Source organism: Rhyacophila brunnea, unplaced genomic scaffold (assembly GCF_057557595.1).
Source record: "Rhyacophila brunnea isolate RB1 unplaced genomic scaffold, BYU_Rbru_1.0 scaffold_17, whole genome shotgun sequence".
Lineage (NCBI taxonomy): Eukaryota > Metazoa > Arthropoda > Insecta > Trichoptera > Rhyacophilidae > Rhyacophila > Rhyacophila brunnea.
The window spans coordinates 19,615,798-19,635,083 of record NW_028232827.1 but is presented as its reverse complement, the minus strand read 5'-3'; the positions used below and the strand labels follow the sequence as shown (position 1 = coordinate 19,635,083).

Here is a 19,286-nt window from a genome sequence, read left to right as displayed (position 1 = left end):
TGATTTTTTACGGCGTATTGAAAACCTGTGTTATTAAAAATCTATAAACCTTATAGAGATGGGTACCTATCTTCTTCTTATTGTGCCATCCCCTAGCGGAGGTCGGCCACCATCAAGGCGATCTTATCTTTGTCGTCTGCTACCCGGAACAGTTCGGTGGAGCTGCACTCGTACCAATCACGAATCTTAAGCCACGAAATGCGGCGCCGTCCTCTGCTACGCTTCCCATTGATCTTTCCTTGACTGACAAGTTGGGGAATGCTGTATTTGTGTCCTCTCATAATGTGGTCGAGGTATTGTAGTTTCCTGGTTTTGATACTACGTAGAATTTCTCGGTCCTTCCCCATTCGATTGAGAACTTCAACATTTGTCACCCGGTCAGTCCAAGGAATTTTGAGGATGCGTCTATACAGCCACATCTCGAAAGCTTTAAGTCTCCGTGACATCTCTTAGTGTAGCGTCCATACTTCCATGCCATAGAAAAGAATTGAGAGCACATAACAACGTACCATACGCAGTCTCAGACCTAGGTTAAGATCTCGATTGCTAAGGAGGCGTCTCATTTTGAGAAAGGCGCTCCTTGCGATCTCAATTGTAGTTTTTATTTCCTGAGACTGGTCCCATTTCTCATTGACCCATAATATCGTTGTTAGGCAAAAAATACAGCAAATCATTAATAATGAAAGGAGTTTTACCTACCAATAAAACTCTTATTATTCATGTTGACTTTGAAGTCCTTGAGATAGGGTTTGCTCTTTCTTCTTCGCGTGAGGATATATTCTACTAATTTATTTTCCCTTTTCTTGTCGTTGGTCGTTCCTGTTTTTATTTACTGGTCATACCCGCGCGTAATTTTTTTATGTATGTAATTTGGGATTCTTTTGTCTTCATTATGATATGACTCAAGGAACCAGGTAGAAGTTACCTGGACTTCAAAGTCAACATGAATAATAAGAGTTTTATTGGTAGGTAAAACTCCTTTCATTATTCGAATTTGACTTTGAAGTCCTTGAGATATCTGTTTGTTATCACCTGGTGTTGGGTATGCCAAATTCCTGTATGTGACAATGATTCATTGACGAGGTAAAAGACCATCGTGACTTTCCATGTATATGGTTGAATAGAGAAGTTAATGGGTTCTTTTCCCCTTCTGATGGTGGTGTATCCATCGTTCTCTGGTAGTTGTCGTGAAATGTTGACTCACTACGCCAGATACCTCTCTTTAAGATTATCATTGGGTATATGTACAGTTTAAGGAAGTCACCACTGAGCGGACACTGCCTGGTGGTTCTTGTATCCCTGCTTCCAACAGTACTGACCTTATCCAATTCCCTATAACTGTCCTGGTGGCTGGTTTTGGTGATCCTCTTGAAGATATAAATAATTCCGAAATATCCCTACCTTCCCCTCTCATAGGGTTTGACATGCAGACGAGTTTCCGTAACCAGAATAATACTGGGTCGATGTTTTGACACGTGGAAGCGCTTAGCTTCCATTCCGATTGACGATGCTTGGCGGTATTTGTATTTGCGCCAAACATTGGCCATACAATTATGTAGTCACGTTTTTCCACCAATCCATTGTCTACTATTAGTAATGTGAGGCCATGAACCCTTCGTCCCGATGCGAGAAGCAGCCGAGTAGGTAGCTGTCCTGCGAGAGGTTTCGAATAGGTTGTACTCCACCGGTGTTGTTTTCCTAAGATGATCTACCACTCGTCCTGGATCCCAAACCGGTGGTTTGACGGGTTTCGTTTTATGTACCGAAATTGCCTGTAACATATTGTGTTGTACTACCACGTTGATGCTGATATCTACAATGATAATCGGTTTGCAAAAAGTGGTTATGGCTGACTTATGCACCAGGATGGTGTTGTACGACAAACCCTCTTTGTTGCGCATGTTGCCTAGGTATCTGGCCAATTCCATTCGTTGAGGGCTATTATGATCCATTAGGTTCTTGTTACTCATGTCATTGTCTTACATTTGTTCCAAGCTGGTTTGTAAGTTTTTAGAGTCGAAGGCCGCCATCTGAAAGTAAGGAGTGCCCTTTCTTCCACCATTCAATTTGATGTTATTTCCACCCCACCCGAAATTAGCCATAGTTAAAGGAACAGGTCCTGGGTCCTTGGAGGTGGACGGTTGGTCTCCATACCTACTAGTATCGTATGTAGGTGCGGCATTGTATAAGGAGGTACTATCACCCTTTTTCGTAAGTCCACTCCCCAAAAGCATTATTTCCAGCTCGGTGCCACTAGTAAGTACTTCCCCTTTTCTGAGTTCAGGTGCGCTAGGACTCGTGAAATAAAGTTTGGTGGGGGAAATATTCACGCCAATCTGAAGTCATACACTCGGCTGAAGGCGTCGTGAAACAGCGCGCCACTGTCTGTAACGTCTCGTGACACATACGTTGCAATGACATGTGCTGTTTCGCTTGCGAATAAATCCACCTCGGGAACAGAAACAGGGGGGTGGTTGCGGTGTTGATGAGGTGCCATTCGGGAATGAGTTGTCTGCGGGAGAGATGATCTGCCACGCAGTTGTGTATAATGTAGTAAACATGATGTTGACTAGACTGGTAAATACTAGTGTCTGTCGGCATAGGTTTAGGAGGGTGACAGATTTTTTGCCGCCCTCGTTGTTGATGTATGGCACCACTGTTTTGTTGTCTGTCTGCAGAAGCAGATCTGATCCTATGATTGATTGTACCTGAGATTGAATTGCAAACATTTCCTTCCTGTTGGAATGCCATGCCATGGTAACTGGTCTTGTTCCCACGTACCTGATAGGTGGTGTTCATTCAGTTGGGCTCCCTAGCCTGTGTCAGCTGCGTCTGTCATCAGGAAGTGATTGATGTGTGTCAACTCTGAGGAGCCTATCACCTGGAGCCACCACATGATGTCCTGTTAGGCCTGTGGTGGGATTGTCGTCTATTGGCGAGAATGGGACCTCGACAATATTAATGACTGGAGCTTTGTAGCCGTCGGCAATGCAACCTTCCTCGTGGAGGTAGGATGCGAAGTTAAGTCGCCCCAGAAGGGATTGAACATGTGTCTGCCTGAGGGACCAACTGCCTTTTTGTACCCGCGTTGTGTCAAATCTGAGGATCCTTTCGCCTAGGGCCACCACATGATGTCCTGTTGGGCCTGTGGTGGGATTGTCATCAATTAGCGAGGATGGGACCTCGGCCATATTGATGACTGGAGCGTTGTAGCCGTCGGCAATACAACCTTCCTCGTGGAGGTAGGATGTGAAGTTGAGTCGCCCCAGAAGGGATTGGATATGTGCCTGTCTGAGGGACCAACTGCCTTTTTGTACCTGCGTTATGTCAACTCTGAGGATCCTATCGCCTAGAGCCACCACGTGATGTCCCGTTGGGCCTGTGGTGGGATTGTCATCAATTGGCGAGGATGGGACCTCGGCCATATTGATGACTGGAGCGTTGTAGCCGTCGGCAATGCAACCTTCCTCGTGGAGGTAGGATGTGAAGTTGAGTCGCCCCAGAAGGGATTGGATATGTGCCTGTCTGAGGGACCAACTGTCTTTCTGTACCTGCATTAGCAGATGGTGACGGAGTGCTACACAATTCTCCGGTGACAGGAACCTCCGCTTGGTGTGTGTGTCCTACGTGATGTCCAGGGACCCTCATTGTTGGCTTGGGTTCAGACAGGATCTTTTAATATTTATTAACCACCCTAAAGACTGTAGGAAGGTTATCCTGTATTCCACCTGAACCGAGACTGTTTCTCGTATTGGTTGGCTACTAAGAAGTCGTCTAGGTAAGTGAATATTCTCAGCCATTCTTTCGTAGGCGTTCGGCGACCCAATTGGTCAGGGATGCCAACATAATCGGAGCGGTTGGCAGCACGAACGGGAGTCACGTGAATTGTAGGAGCTCCCCTTGATAGGCTAGTCGAACAAATCGACAATGTTGAGAAGCCATTAGTACCTGGAGGGACGCCTGGCTTAGATCTATTATTACTAGCCAGTCTTCTGTTTTTAAGACGGCTGCAACCTCGTAATGGTGAATTAGTTTGAATGGCTTTGGCTGTAGGAACGCATTCAAACGCTTTCGGTTGAAAACAGGGCATAGAGCCCCGTCTTTTTTCTTGATCAGAAACAGGGTTGAGAGAAAAACTGGGGGTTTGACCCGCTTCTTCTAGAACCCCTGAATTCTTTAAGTCCTCGATCTCGAGAGTGACCTCTGCTGATTGTTGCGTTTTAAAATCTTTCCGTAAAAGTAAAGAAGGACTTACCAATAGTGGTATCCGCACAAAAGGTATGCGGGCTACGGCTATTATTTTTTACCAATGTTGGGGGGGGGGGGTACACTACGCCATCCAGACTCCCCGAAAGTCTCTTAGGCGGTCCCCAATGTTATTGGTCGTCCAGATGCGGTCACCTTCGCTTAGAGTACGGATCCTGGTGGAGCCCGTACCTCCGATGGAGAACTCCCTTCCCACAGGACGTCGCCCCTTGGGAGTACCCCGGCCATAATTTGAGTTCGAGGGCCTTCCGGGACTTTAAGCTCGGAGAAATCCTTGATAGTGCCTCCCGAGTGAAGGTATCCTTCCGGTAAGGATCTGAGTCATGTTCTCGCAAATTTTATTATGTGTTGTCCCCAAAACCCCCTTCGATTTTTTGGTACAGGCTCATCGCTGTTATGATTTTTTGAGGATTGGTTGCCCAATCCACTAACCCTTGCATACGCTTTCAGAAGCTGTCCCGATGGGAAAACATCGCATTCTGGAGGGCCGCGATGGTCCTCTTCGTCAGATGGTTAGCTGATGACGAGTGGTCGCACCGACGCAACTTGTCATTTAGACCTAACTCTACGACCGTAGGGGCAAGAATTGTTTTTTGGGCGTTGTGCCACTCCTTGCTGGTCCCCCTGCTGAAATAAGGTACGTAACGAGGATACCTCAAACATTAGCATCTTAATCGACGCTCGTACCTACGTTGAACTTTTCCTCCTGTAGGAGTTCTGCTTCGCCGTGTCCATTGCTTTTAGAATATCCTCCTCACGGTAATTCAGATGTTGCGCCATAATCACTGATCACTTAACGTTCACTTAACTATCACTTAACGTTCGTCCAAGATATTTTTTTTGATAATTAGAAACGTCAAATCATAGGCTACATCTGAAACTGTCAAAATGAAGACAAAAGAATCCCAAATTACATACATAAAAAATTTACGCGCGGGTATGACCAGTAAATAAAAACAGGAACGACCAACGACAAGAAAAGGGAAAATAAATTAGTAGAATATATCCTCACGCGAAGAAGAAAGAGCAAACCCTATCTCAAGGACTTCAAAGTCAAATTCGAATAATTAATAATTATTATGCTGTGTTATAATATGAATCATTATTTTTTACTGTTTATGTGTTAGCAGATCTAAAAAACTATAACGAAGTGATCGTATACTATTTTAAGCCTTTAACTTCCAAGTCGTATTTTTGATATAAATTTTATAAGCCCCACATGCCTATACGCTGACATGATTCATTATTTTTCTATGTTACTTAGAGAAGCTTCATACATCGATTGGCGTAGGCCGTAGCGTATCGTTATACCGTACAATAGACAAAGGGTTAAGTTGACGATTATTCGTTATAAGAAAATATAATATATTATGAATTTTGCAGCAATGTGAAAATAGATTACGGCAAAGCAATAATTCCTTACGGGGCATCCCAAGTTTTCTAATGCAGCTCGAAGACGGTGAATTCCCATAACACGGGTAAGTACAGCGCAATTATTTTTTACTCTAGTATACTTAAAATGTAATGACGTCATTCTTTAGTTCCTCGTACCTACTGCAGGTGCCTGGTCATGCGACTTCGAAACATTTTTATTTTTGATAATAGTGTAAAGATAAACTTTTAACATCACTTATTTTATAATAATGTAGTGTTTTGAATGTTTAGTTTCGTTATAATTATTATGAACTAGCTAAAGTTTTGTGATGTGATTTTACTTCATTTTATGACATGAGATTAACGTAACCAATGTCGTTTGCCTAATCTGAATTGTTTTTAGGTGATCGAAGTTGGATCCTGAACAATTATTACCTACCGCATGAGATGAAAAAAAATACTCTATAAGATTTTACGCATGGAATGTAATGAAGTTAGAATGTCACAATCAATTTCCTAGGGTAAACAGTCTATTGTAGAAAAAAAAACTATCAATTATAATCTGGATGGCAAACCCTTTTGAGTAGGTATATTAATATTTTACTAAATAACTAAATGAATACTTTTTTAATCAATTTTTATGGGTAATGATTACGCTCTGGTGTTTGCTTTTCTCCATCGCCAACCACCACGTCTCGATACACATAGTCGAGCGTATACCATGGTGTACCAAACATTGGGCGTTTTTCATAGCTGTGCTAAGAGTGACACCTGTAGAATCTTCCCGATATCTCGATTGGCGTGCAAGAATGCATGATTTCTAGTCCAATTTAATCTATTATGGTCATGCCTCAATGAAAAAAGACCTTGCTCATCATATGACGTTTCAAACTTTTTGAAAGAAATAGTGCCCCATAGAAACCAAGTTACAATAACCGAGCGGGTATTAAAACTTACTCGTTTGTATACATTGATATAAGTACCATGATAATACACCGTTTCATACAAAATCACAATATTAAAGTGGGCAAGTTTTGCAGAATAGGTCAAAGACATCTTTCAAAAATCTCGAATAATCCTTTTTTTGCAATGTGGGTAAAGTTAATATTTAACTACTTGCTACAATATAATATAATATATATATTAGCGTTTTGGAAAGAAATGTTGTACAACAATAACCCTTATTGCGATGTAGGCAGGGTTAATTTTTCAACCACATTTATCCACATTTTTATGTCCAGAGAGAATGATATTTGAATGAATGGATGGGACCTGTCAGATCTTGATTTCTATTAGCATCGTTTGCGAGGGTCCTTTCAATTTTTCAAATTGCGTATTCTCATATAAATGTTTGTATTCTATACAGGTGCCGTACGTAAACAAAAAGAACTGATGACTTCATTAAAATCTTGGATGCGGGCCGCACCGCGGCCAACATCGATTATTCTAACTCGGAGAAAGATCAGATGCGGTGCCTGGACATGCTCGCCACATACTGCGTGCAGGAAGCTAACCATGAAAAGAATATAAACATGAAACGGGATCTGTTCACCAAAGCCACACACCTATACACCACTGCCGACAAAATCATCATGTATGATCATGTAAGACGATACCTATTTTATTCAACCTAGTCAAATTTTGTTCAAATTTCTTTATATATAATAATATGAAGTGAACTTTACAATTTACAAGTTCAATCCATTCACAACATGACTTGGAAAAACAAAATGAAAACAACTGATTTTTCATTATACAACAGCCGAATTTACTTTACCGGCGAAAATGCTGTACATCTGTATTTTTTTTTTTTTTTGCAGAATCATCCTTTGGGCCGAGCATACTTGTGCTTGTTGGAGGGTGATAAAGTGGTGGACGGTGGATGCGCAATTCAATTCTGTGGTGAATCAATCTTCCAACAACATCCCCTCGCTGTTCTGGAAAGTGTGCATCGCTTTCAATAAAAAAGGACTACCGCAGCGCTCTCGGCTTCTACAGGGAAACTCTGAGAACCAACTCCAACCGCCTGGCTGTTCTCCGTCTCCGTTTCGGCATGGGCCATTGCTTTATGAAGCTAAATAATCAGGATAAAGCAAGGTTTGGGATACTTACATTGTTTTAAATATTTTTCACAGCAAACGTCAATCTGTGAAATGAGAATATACTCATCTCTCATTTAAAATAGTTCAATATAATAGTTTAAATATTCAGTTAAAATGAATATCTAGAATTTTTCAAAATTGAGTTTGCATATTTCATCAAAGATCCATTAATTCTCATGTTTTTTTAAGTTTTGTTGATTTACGGATGAATGCCATGTGCCAAGTGCAATTTTGCAATATCTATCTTATATTCAAATTCTAAATAGTCATGACTCATGACTCTGGATCCAATTGGTAATGCAAGTGGCTAAACTTCCATTTCTCATAAAAAAAATATTTTATATTTAAAATATTTTTTCCAATGAAAAACCATTATAGTGTAACAATAATTTAACCCTGATCATCCACAGATACGATTTCTAGTGCGCATGAATTACACAACTGATAAACATTCTACGAATAATGTTTGCTTTATAATAATTATTGACCTAAGAATAAGGTAGTATTATTTTGAAATACGCCATTTCTATTGGCATTTCCCAGTGGCTAAGCCACAACATACGACCGTAGCCATAACCATAATCTAACCTAACCGAAAAAAAATATTTTTTTAAATCGGTACATGTTCAAACACGGGCATTACCATGATCTTACTCCCTACTTCATTTATCATTTGTCAATTTATGGCTACGGCCGTATGTTTTAGCTTAACCACTGGGAAATGCCAATAAATATGGCGTATTTCAAAAAATAGTACCTTATTCTTAGGTCAATAATTATTATAAAGCAAACATTATTCGTAGAATGTTTATCACATTTGAATGGTCAAAGACATAGCTTATAATTAGTGTCTTTAGAATTATCTTCAAATGTGTTAATCGTGCCAATTTTTAATAATAAAATGCCTAATTTTTGTTAAATTTGGGATCACAAAGATTATTAAATATAATTTTTTATCGTAAATATGTCACTATATAATGTTAACATTAATTTTACTAATGGTTTTGTAAATGCGTTTAAAAATTAATGAATCTAAAAAATATTAATACCACTGCACATGGATGTATCGAAATATGACTATATTCTAAAACATTAGAGCGAAAAGTTTAAAAAAAAACTATTTTATGTAATAAAAATACTTTATGCAGTCATCAATGTTTAAAATAAATATAAAGGATAATAAGGCTTCAAAACTATATAAATAGATTATCTAAAACGTTTAAGGAATGTTCAGGATTATGCTCTGAATATACCTAATAGGTTGAGCAAATGGCTGACATCCATTTCTCGTAAAAAACAAAATCTGTCAATACAAACCTCTTCTCTGTGGAGGCCCATATGATCCTATTAGGATCGGACATGGTCGAAAGAAAAAAGAAAAAGAATACCATAAAAGCTCCATTTTTACCTACGCTGAGCATGTGGGCCGTTAAGTCTCTGTAAAGAAAACATGAAGAAATTATATGAACCTATAATTATGTCTGATTAATAAAATTACATACTTAATGTAAATATTATGATATAAATTTCATATATCACATGAGTATGAAATGAAATTTATGAGGAAAAGAATAAAATCCTTTCCACATAAATTTTAAAAAGATCTCATTGCTCCATCTATCTAGTAATCATAATAGTAATTCAAGAACCTTGTCTATCCGCTTAATTCAGCAGGGTGAAAATTTTTCTCAGTTCAGTTCATTCAGTTGTCTTGTAATTTGTTTTCAGGATTACAATCCAAGTCCAATAACAACACAGAGAATCAGGGGTTGTGTGCGGAGAACTGTTACTAACTTGCACGAGAAACCGCGACCAGGCTACGCAGTTTGCACTTTCTGCATTTGTCCTGCCGCACTTTGGCATCGAGCAGATGTATATCATTTTATCGGGGGGATTCAGAGAATGTATGTATATTTTATATCATATTTGTATAGGCGTACAGTTAAAAATATATTTTTTACTGGCCGTACAATCCGATGTGGATCTCGGCTGCCTCACGAAGAGGTCTCATAACAGATATTTTTTACAAGAAATATATGATCGTTTGCTCGGTCCACAGCTTAACAGTTGATATTCCTAAATAATACACGTGATTTAAGAATGTAACAGTCTACATTGAAAATATTTAACTTGGAACAGCCTCAGTAAAATACCCATTCGAAAAATCTTGGATCTTTTCAAGCTGACTCAGCTGGCATGCGATAAATCTAGGGTTGATTCCCATGTCATGTTCTAACATTTTTATCAATTAGGTTTGTTTCTGAACCTGTTTCGAGTTATGTATGGAAGATTGATGAATGTTTCATTGTTAAATCTTGTGTAACATCTTGAAGAATCTATAATTTAATTTAAACTATTAAAAAGTACTAGTATGTCAGTACGAAAATTCGAAGAGATCCTTATGCTATCTATGAATCAAAATTTGTATATAATAGAATATGACCTGGTATTCACCACTTAAGAAAATTGCTTTACAATAATTGTTTTGTTCACCCATACGCACTTGCGGCAGGCCGCTGCGGCTAGCCGGCATACAAAAAACGATATGCGGCAGGCCGCTTCGGCTAATATGTTCTAATGTTTTAGAATATAGTCATATTTCGGTACATAACTGTGCAGTGGTGTTAAGATTTTTTACATTTATTAATTTTTAAACGCATTTATAAAACCATTAGCATAATTTATTACGAGATAATTTTTGTAAAATATTCACGATAAAAAAATTATATTGATAATCTCTGTGATCCCAAATTTGACAAGAATTAGGCATTTTATTATTCAAAAAATCGGCAAGATTAACACATTTCAAGATGATTCTAAAGATATTTATTATAAGCTATGTCTTTGACCATTCAAGTGTGATAAACATCTTATGAATAATGATTGCTTTATAATAATTATTGACCTAAGAATAAGGTAGTGTTTTTTTGAAATACGCCATTTCTTTTGTCATTCCCCAGTGGTTAAGCTACAACATACGGCCGTAGCCATAAATTGACAAACTATAATTGAAGTAGGGAGTAAAATGATATTGACGTGCGTGTTTGAACATGTACCGTTTAAAAAAAAATAAAAAAAAATTCGGTTAGGTACATGTTCAAACACGCGCGTTAACATAATTTTACTCCCTACTTTAATTATAGTTTGTCATTTTATGGCTACGGCCGTATGTTGTAGCTTAACCACTAGGGAATGACAAAAGAAATGGCGTATTTTAAAAAAACACTACCTTATTCTTAGGTCAATAATTATTATAAAGCAATCATTATTCATAAGATTTTTATCACACTTGAATGGTCAAAGACATAGCTTATAATAAGTATCTTTAGATTCATCTTCAAATGTGTTAATCTTGCCGTTTTTTTGAATAATAAAATGCCTAATTCTTGTCAAATTTGGGATCACAGAGATTATCAAAATAATTTTTTATCGTGAATATTTTACAAAAATTATCTCGTAATAAATTATACTAATGGTTTTATAAATGCGTTTAAAAATTAATAAATGTAAAAAATCTTAACACCACTGCACAGTTCTGTACCGAAATATGACTATATTCTAAAACATTAGAGCGAAAGGTTTAAAAGAATACTATTTTATGTAACAAAAATACTTCATGCAGTCATCAAATGTTTAAAATAACTATAAAGGATAATAAGGCTTCAAAATTATATAAATAGATTATCTACAACGTTTAAGGAGTGTCCAGGATCATGGTTTGAAAATACAATAAAAACTAAATTTTGACCTTCGACGAGCATGTACCCCCTTAAGAGATTCAGATTCACAATTCACCAAGCACGTCTTTATAGCGAGCAGCAGCCATATTGTAGATCCAATCCATGGTCCGAAATATGTGTATCTATATGACAAGGGTGATCGACTAAATCTCATGGAGCAATTTGGGATAAAAAAAGTGTATTCTAAAAAAGTCTATGTGGATGTTAATCTGTAAAAGACTTGTTTTCGCAGGGTTTAATTGAATTTTAAAAACTAACCCAACACCATCTGTAAGTTGTCTTATTTCAATGAAAAAAATATGCATGACTGACAAAGTTTAATGTGCACTATTTATGGCAGTTCTTAACAGCCTACCTCCACCCTTCACCACTGCTATCTATCCCCAAGGCTTTCTATGCAATGTGCTGCTCACCCATCTAATGGTTAAGCAATCAATGAAATGTAAAAACAATAAATTATTGACTACGTAGTATACGTTTATACAGCAAATATTTTAAGTAATATTCTGTATAAAATCTATATCACGTTTGCTTAATCTTATCAATGCTTTTTTGTTTGCAGTATGAGAATTGTTTGAACAAATTCCACGCTCACCATAATGTGGATGATTTGATTTACATGGCCCGAGCTGTGTCGTATGCGAATCGGCTCCAGGAAGCCAATATAGCTTTGCTACGAGCCAGACGAGTTGGGCCTTGTAACGGCTCTCTACTCTACACCATGGTACTCATCCTGGAAGAATGTCCGCCCACGTTTTGATTGGTCACAGAAGTTTATTACTTTCAATACTTACCTATGTAACTACCTACCCACAGAAAATTGATTAATTTTTGTATCATAAATTTCATGATTTTTCCTTTATAACATTGATGATTTATTGTAATATATTTAGACCAAGCAAAGAAATTACACGTTACACCTCCTTACATTTTTAAGTTTAAGTCGACCGCCCAGTTAAGTACCTCTTGGATTGATGATTGATAATAGAAAGGTAGTTTAAAGTATTTTAATAAATAATTGATGTTTTATGATAAATGTTGAATTTCATTTTTTCACCCTTTCCTTTGCTCAGCTGTTAAGTTATAAAATATTATTATATTCGCAGAGAGCATAATATTCATAGACTATAGATACATCTAGACGCCACCCGTTGCATTGCTAAATGAAGCTGCGTGCCATGCGTTTGGTTTGTGGGCGAGCGAACGCATTCGTCTACAAATGTTCGAGACCATAGACCATTTCGGTAGTGCTCGCACTAGACGCTCAGAATTAAAATATAATTTTCTATTTTTTTTACGTTATATAGTATTTTTAAGCGGTTAAAATGCAACCATTAGGTAAAGATATCCATAATTTAAGTTATTTTAAAGAAACTAGGTCACTGATATTAAAATATATAATAATATACAAATAAATTATCACGAACATGTATCAACTTACCTATGAAACGTAATACCATCTGTTTGCTTATCAGTACGGCTACCATATTTTAATACAACACACAAAACCATCTTTCCTGCTTAAATAATTAAAAATATTTACCAATGACTATGTTTAACACAAAAAATAGCAATTTAGTAACACGAGCTACGACGCTACGTGAAGCGATTTACCACAATTTGTCGGCGATTCTTTTGGAAACTAACTCAAACATATGTAGACCTTTTATCTTACTCTAGCGCGTGTCGCAGAGATTATAAGGGTGCCGAATACTTTCCCACTCGCACTCATGCATCGTTTTTGTTCAGGCCTTGATAATATTACTAATTGCACTTTTGGAGGAGTCCACACTGCTCTAAAGGGATCTTATAGAATATACTATATCACAATATTTGTGAAGGTGACATTCTTTATGAACATAAAACACAATTTTAAAACATATCTGCTCGATTAATGGAACCGCTGGAAGCTGTGTCCCATTGTATTCTTACCAAGCCGCAAAGGTCAATAATACTAACATAATTTGTAAAAAGCTTCAGTCACATTACGGCTAGTTATGCCGTAATTGGATATAATACTGGTGACTAAATTGGTAAAGCGCATCGGCCAGAATTCAATGTATACAGGTTCGAATTCTGTCAGGTGTCTTATTTTTTTAAGTACCAATGTTTCTGAGGTGTTTTCAAACAGTGCAAGTAGGTAGGTATATTGTTCTTGTCGGTTTATAGGAAGCCAGCGGCAAACAAATTTTGAAAATAGCTGATATACCTACTGGATTATTTGTTAGGTTAGGTTTTCATTTTTGTGTTCATGAATTTTGCCAAAATCAGCAATAAAAATTGGCGCAGTTCCCGCCTGGCTTCCTGTAAACTGACTTGCACCGGTATGTAAATCAATGTCCCGCAACCTTTTCTCACCCACGACACACCACAGGTCTTCACAGAAGACAGTGACACACCGCATGTAAAACAATTTATACACCAAAACATGGACCCCACATCCTGAAGGGGGACCCCAGACTAGGATATTTGCCCCCCCTACCTATCGCTAAGGTTAAAGACAGTGTGATACTCTAAAATAGAGTTTTTAAAATGGTGTTTGAGGTATAATTAATGGTATTGAATGTTTGTATTTATTAATACATCCACTTGAATTATGGTTAGTTGTCTGGTTAAGAATATTTGTTTGTCGAATATTGACACAATAATAATAAATAATTATTGTAACCTACAATAGAATGTTTTAAATTATTAATACCAGCGTAGTAAAATAGCGCTGCAGTCAATTATTTTTAATATGTGAGCAAATTTGTAATTTATGTTTATCTTACTTATCTGGTTGACCTGCCACGCAGTCCCACCCCTGAGCCTGTTCCCCCAGGCTAGAGGCCTATCAGTCCCCCACCCTGTGGGGGCCATGCACCAAAATAACATTAGTTTATGTTTTTTTAGTTGATACATAATTAAATATACATAACAGACGAGGAAGAATATACATTTGCATGTATTTGTATTAATAACAAATTAATGTGATACCTGAGCTTCTTTCAATGAAGGTAAAAGTTTTATATATTTTTTGACTTGATATTTGAAAAAACAACCCGAAGTTCTTGGTTATACTACATTCTCGAAATTTTTAATTATAACTTGAGTTGAAAAACTTTTGCACACATATATCGTAGATATGGTAGCTGAACTGCAATAGCCTTGTCGGAAATCCAAGAATATTCTTTTTTAACCGAAATCCAGAAAATAGCCAATGGAACATCTGCAAAATTCAGTTTTTAGAGTCCCATCGTTTCTCAATTCAACTAATTCCTCTCAAATTTATAGAGAAAGCGCTTCCATAGAATTTTCGGCATTGGTTGCGAAAGGGTTTCGAATCCAGTCGTATTGATTGTATGAATGTAATGATGAAATTTCTTTTGCTGCAAAGTTAATTGTTTTTGAGACGGATCCAAAATTAATTGCTTGTTTTTAATGGTGGTCTGGTAGGTCCTTTGATACATTTGTAGAGATCCTTGTCTTAACTCCTTCTAGTTTATCAGAGCACATCAATATATTATTTTCGTTCTGACTTTGCATTGTTTTATTAAGTTCATGCAGGTGCTTAAATATATGAAGTACCGAACATATATTTTTATATGTACGCAAATTTGGTTATTAAGTAATTATCGTATAATATACAAAAAAATTTTTTTTTTGCAAGCAATGCACCGCGACACACCTACCAACGTCTAGCGGCGCACCGGTGTGCTATAGAGCTACAAGCCTCATGACAGTGTTAAACAGAGTATGATTCTCTCAGTTCAGATGGCATCCTAGTTATTTTCGTGGAGCGTATGTGGCATAGGTGCTGGTGCATTATGGCTCATCCATCAATATTGACCACGGCACTGGGTGTGTAGAAAATGATGGGTATTAAGAAATGAAAAAAATATCGACGTCATCGTGACATTATTACCATAGAATACTTCAATGTAGTTACTAGGTGCTGGGAAAATTCTAGGGAGAACAATAATTATTATCCACTATAATTGCTTAAGCAGTGATGTGGTAAATAGACGGATAAACTTGTATTAAATAGTATTTCCAGTACCCTAAACATGAAAGGCGCATCTCATAGACTAATATACTATATACTATAGATAAGCCACATCAATGTGTAGAAGTGGTTCAAAATCATTCTCTATATATCTCTCTCTAATTTGGACTGTAGGTCTTCGTTTTAAAAAATGGCTCGAATCTTGAACTGGAGGTCTTTGTTTTAAAAAGTGGCTTGAATCTTGGACTGGGACTTAGGCGGGAATTAAAAACAAAAAAATATTATATGTTTGACATTTTATTTTTTGAAATACACAGAACAGCATATACAATAAAAATATAAATACATAATATTACAACAAAATATCATCAAATTATCGAAAACAGAATGTAATATGACAAATTCAATAAAATCTTAAATCAAAGTAAGGTTTAACATTTTTCAATTAATCACAAGAAATTTTACTGAAGGCTTATATAATTTATATTAAATGAGATAGCATTTAATTGGAAGAATTCCATTTGCAATGCAATATTGAAACTATGTACACTGATAAATGAGCGGAAAACATTGCAAAAATAAATAGGTACATTTTCATTATAGACGATTAACGCCATGTTAATTTAAATACTTACACAAATTAATTCATGTAGTTTTATTTTATATATTCAAGGTTTAAAATGATAAAATGTCATTTACTCTTAAAGAGTATTATATTATGATTTTCGCTAGAGAATCGATTTTTGATGAACACATCAGTTTATTTTAAGTACCCCTTAAAATATCAAATTTATCAAAAATCATGAGAATTTTTATCCTTATGTATAAATAGGTAGGTACCTTCTTCTTCTTTCTCGGCACTACATCCCGGGGCGGGATTTGGCCTCCTCTACAATTGTCCTCCACACGCTCCTTTCCCTGGCTGCTCCTCTCCAGTCTCCAGCCCTCCCCATCTTTCTCCAGTCCTCTTCGATACAGTCAGCCCACCTCTTCTTTGGTCTGCCCCTAGACCGTTTCCGCTGTGGGATCCACTTGGTCATGATTTTTGGCGTCCTGTGCTCAGGCATTCTCTCAACGTGTCCAGCCCACCTTAGTCTTTGGGATCGACAGAATTTCACCACCGTTTCATGTTTTATTAACTCTTCTTACTCGTGGTTGGTAAATTATCACACCCTTTTACTGCACACCTATCCTTTGACATTATTTAATAAATTTTATCTAATATTAATTATTACTAGTCAATTATTACATACGAAAAGTATTTAATTTCACAAACGTTTTAGTTGATTTCAATGTGTTTTTCACCAAACCGGTTGTTTTTTGTTTCATATTCATTTGACATTTGAAAAATCCAGTAAACAAAATATAAATATTCAAAATAAGAACTCTCGACCTAATAAACTTATTTTCATAGGATAAATATTATGATGTATTATATTCCATTTTAACCTCTCTGCTGCGAATGTCTCAGAGCAGAGTACGTATGGTTAGTACGTTTGATTCCTGATCGGTGTGCCATCTGTTGAAAGTCACATTGTTTTTTTTTTTTTTTTGTAATACCTCATGGATTCATGAGTGTTTTCATTTTGGATATGATCTGGAGTTAAGCGAATGATGAATAATTATTTATTTGTAATTCAGTTAAGATGACACAACGAAAATGATAATTTACACATTATTATTTAAAATAGAAAGGCTAGATCAAAAAAAATGGCGCATCAAAAATGTTAAAAGATAAAAATATACAGTACGACAAACACTTATTAAATCAATAAGCACGATATGGTCACAGAATAAATTGAATCGAGATTAAGGTACAAATTTACTGACGTATATTTTTGTTTGGCCCATGATATAAACTTGTAATCTCTATCTGTCTATCCGTTTGTCTGATTTTAACGCAAAATCCACTCAACCGATATATCAATTATACAACCGAATATAGCAATTCAAATGACAGAAAGGAGTAGAATCAGGGTAGGGAGGCCTTTATCCAACAGTGGATTGGTTCAGGTCGATGTCGATAAGGATGATAGAAATAGGTATACTATCACAAATTCGTTTAACCGCTAGTAGTAGAATCAAGTTGCGGAACCCTTCATCCAGCAGTGGATTGATCCTAGTTGATGATGATGATGATAAAGGTATGAATATGTATATAAATATAATATCACTTATAGTAGGTATTGTATTTTTTTGCAACAATACTAACATCCATATATCACAAATTAAATAATATGTCACAATTTATTATAAATTATAACAATATACCTAATAAACATGCTGCACAATAAAAACTCTTTAATATGAAATATTATTAATAAATTATCTAGAGGATAATTAAATAACTGGAAATAATTGAAATAAGATTTCTCCACTTGATAAACACAAGGTTCAAAGAATATATTTATTTTATAAAGAAACATTAATAAAGAATGAAGAGATAATAAACATAAATTATAATTATTTAATCCTTCACGATCCTGCTGGGTGTCGTATTTGTTTCAAAAAGATCTTTTCTAGTAGTTATATATTTTTCAGAAGTGTTTTAAAATAACGTAAGTATGACATTTCTAAATCTTGTAATTATTCGTTGAATAAAAAAAAAAATTATTACACATGGCAAATATAAATGTACAATATAGCTGGATAACATCTATGATAGCTGGTCACATTTTTCACCGCCATTTTGTAACAGTAGTTCTAGTAGATTTCTACAATATCCAGTCACATGACATACCGCCATTTTGTTAAACAGTCGATCCAACAGATTTCTACGGTCTGGACTGCATACACATCATTTAATACCTCTAAGGCATAAAGCCCATTGACGCAGCGAGTGCGGCGCTCGCGCAAAATTTCTACAAGTGGCGCGTAAATCATCAAAAATACAACGTAATCAAATACGCCAGCGCCCACTGGACTTAACGATGCCTTGCGCCCCGCCTGCCGCATGAGTCACCGTTTTTCGCTTCTCGGCGATACGATTTAATGAAAATACAAAGAAGTCCATTCATTGAACACGGCTACCAAAATTACGCTGCTCGAGGCGTTGTCGATCGACGGGCGAAAAGCAATTATTTAATTACAGAGAAGTCATTGTTCCGTGTCCTATATTTCGCTGGTTGAATAATGTCGTCGTAAATATTAATGACAAGCCCCGAAATAATATAATATTTTTATTGCTTTGTTATGAGAGACACTGTAAAAATAATTATTTTGTGCTGCTTGGGCCGCTTATTACATAGGTGAAGGGTAATGCGCGGGAAGAGACGTGTGATTATGGTTATGAATAAACACTGCATTCGCCGACTTCGCCCGCTCGACGCGTTCTATGAGCACTATCGCTTAGGTGTATGCCTGATACACCCCCCTGGCGCATCTCATGTGACAGAAGATTTTGACGTATGATAGGCAACGACAACAAACTTAGTATACATAATATAATCATAGACAATATATGACAAAATACAAATATTAAATAATTATTAATTATACATGATTCATACGCTGTCATTCGAAAAGGTGGATAATATCTACTTATAATTTTGTTTATTGGTTGTCTTATTATTAAACGTACTTAAAATTGGGATTTTTAAAGTAACTAGCGTTGGATATAAACCTTGCTCATCATAAATTAATGCATAACGAAACATTTATGAACGCACAAGGTCTAAAGATACAGTGAAAGCCATCAATAATTTGTAAGATAAATAACAATAAATAGTATAATATTATTATATTGTGACATTGGAGTGGTGAAAACAGTTTTTGGTGACAGCTATGACTGTTGCGAATGGCTTTGCAAAATATATATTT

The 19,286-nt window shown here is 36.5% G+C and overlaps 1 protein-coding gene across 1 annotated transcript; it reads left to right on the top strand.

Annotated features, from left to right (window-relative positions):
* The first annotated feature begins 907 nt into the window (after positions 1-907).
* On the top strand, positions 908-9,535 carry LOC147073804 (RNA polymerase-associated protein CTR9 homolog). Its single transcript, XM_085944693.1, has 5 exons — positions 908-965; positions 4,717-4,903; positions 7,007-7,244; positions 7,461-7,584; positions 9,471-9,535. Exons 3-5 carry the CDS (start codon positions 7,107-7,109, stop codon positions 9,533-9,535), a joined length of 327 nt encoding a protein of 108 aa, XP_085800819.1. The 5' UTR covers positions 908-965; positions 4,717-4,903; positions 7,007-7,106.
* The last annotated feature ends 9,751 nt before the right edge of the window (positions 9,536-19,286 follow it).

Coding starts and splice junctions, on each gene's coding strand:
- LOC147073804 (XM_085944693.1), top strand. CDS start 7,107: ATGCGGTGCCTGGACATGCTCGCCACATACTGCGTGCAGGAAGCTAAC. Junction 7,245..7,460: donor AAATCATCATGTATGATCAT/GTAAGACGATAC, acceptor TTTTTTTTGCAG/AATCATCCTTTGGGCCGAGC. Junction 7,585..9,470: donor TCCCCTCGCTGTTCTGGAAA/GTGTGCATCGCT, acceptor ATTTGTTTTCAG/GATTACAATCCAAGTCCAAT.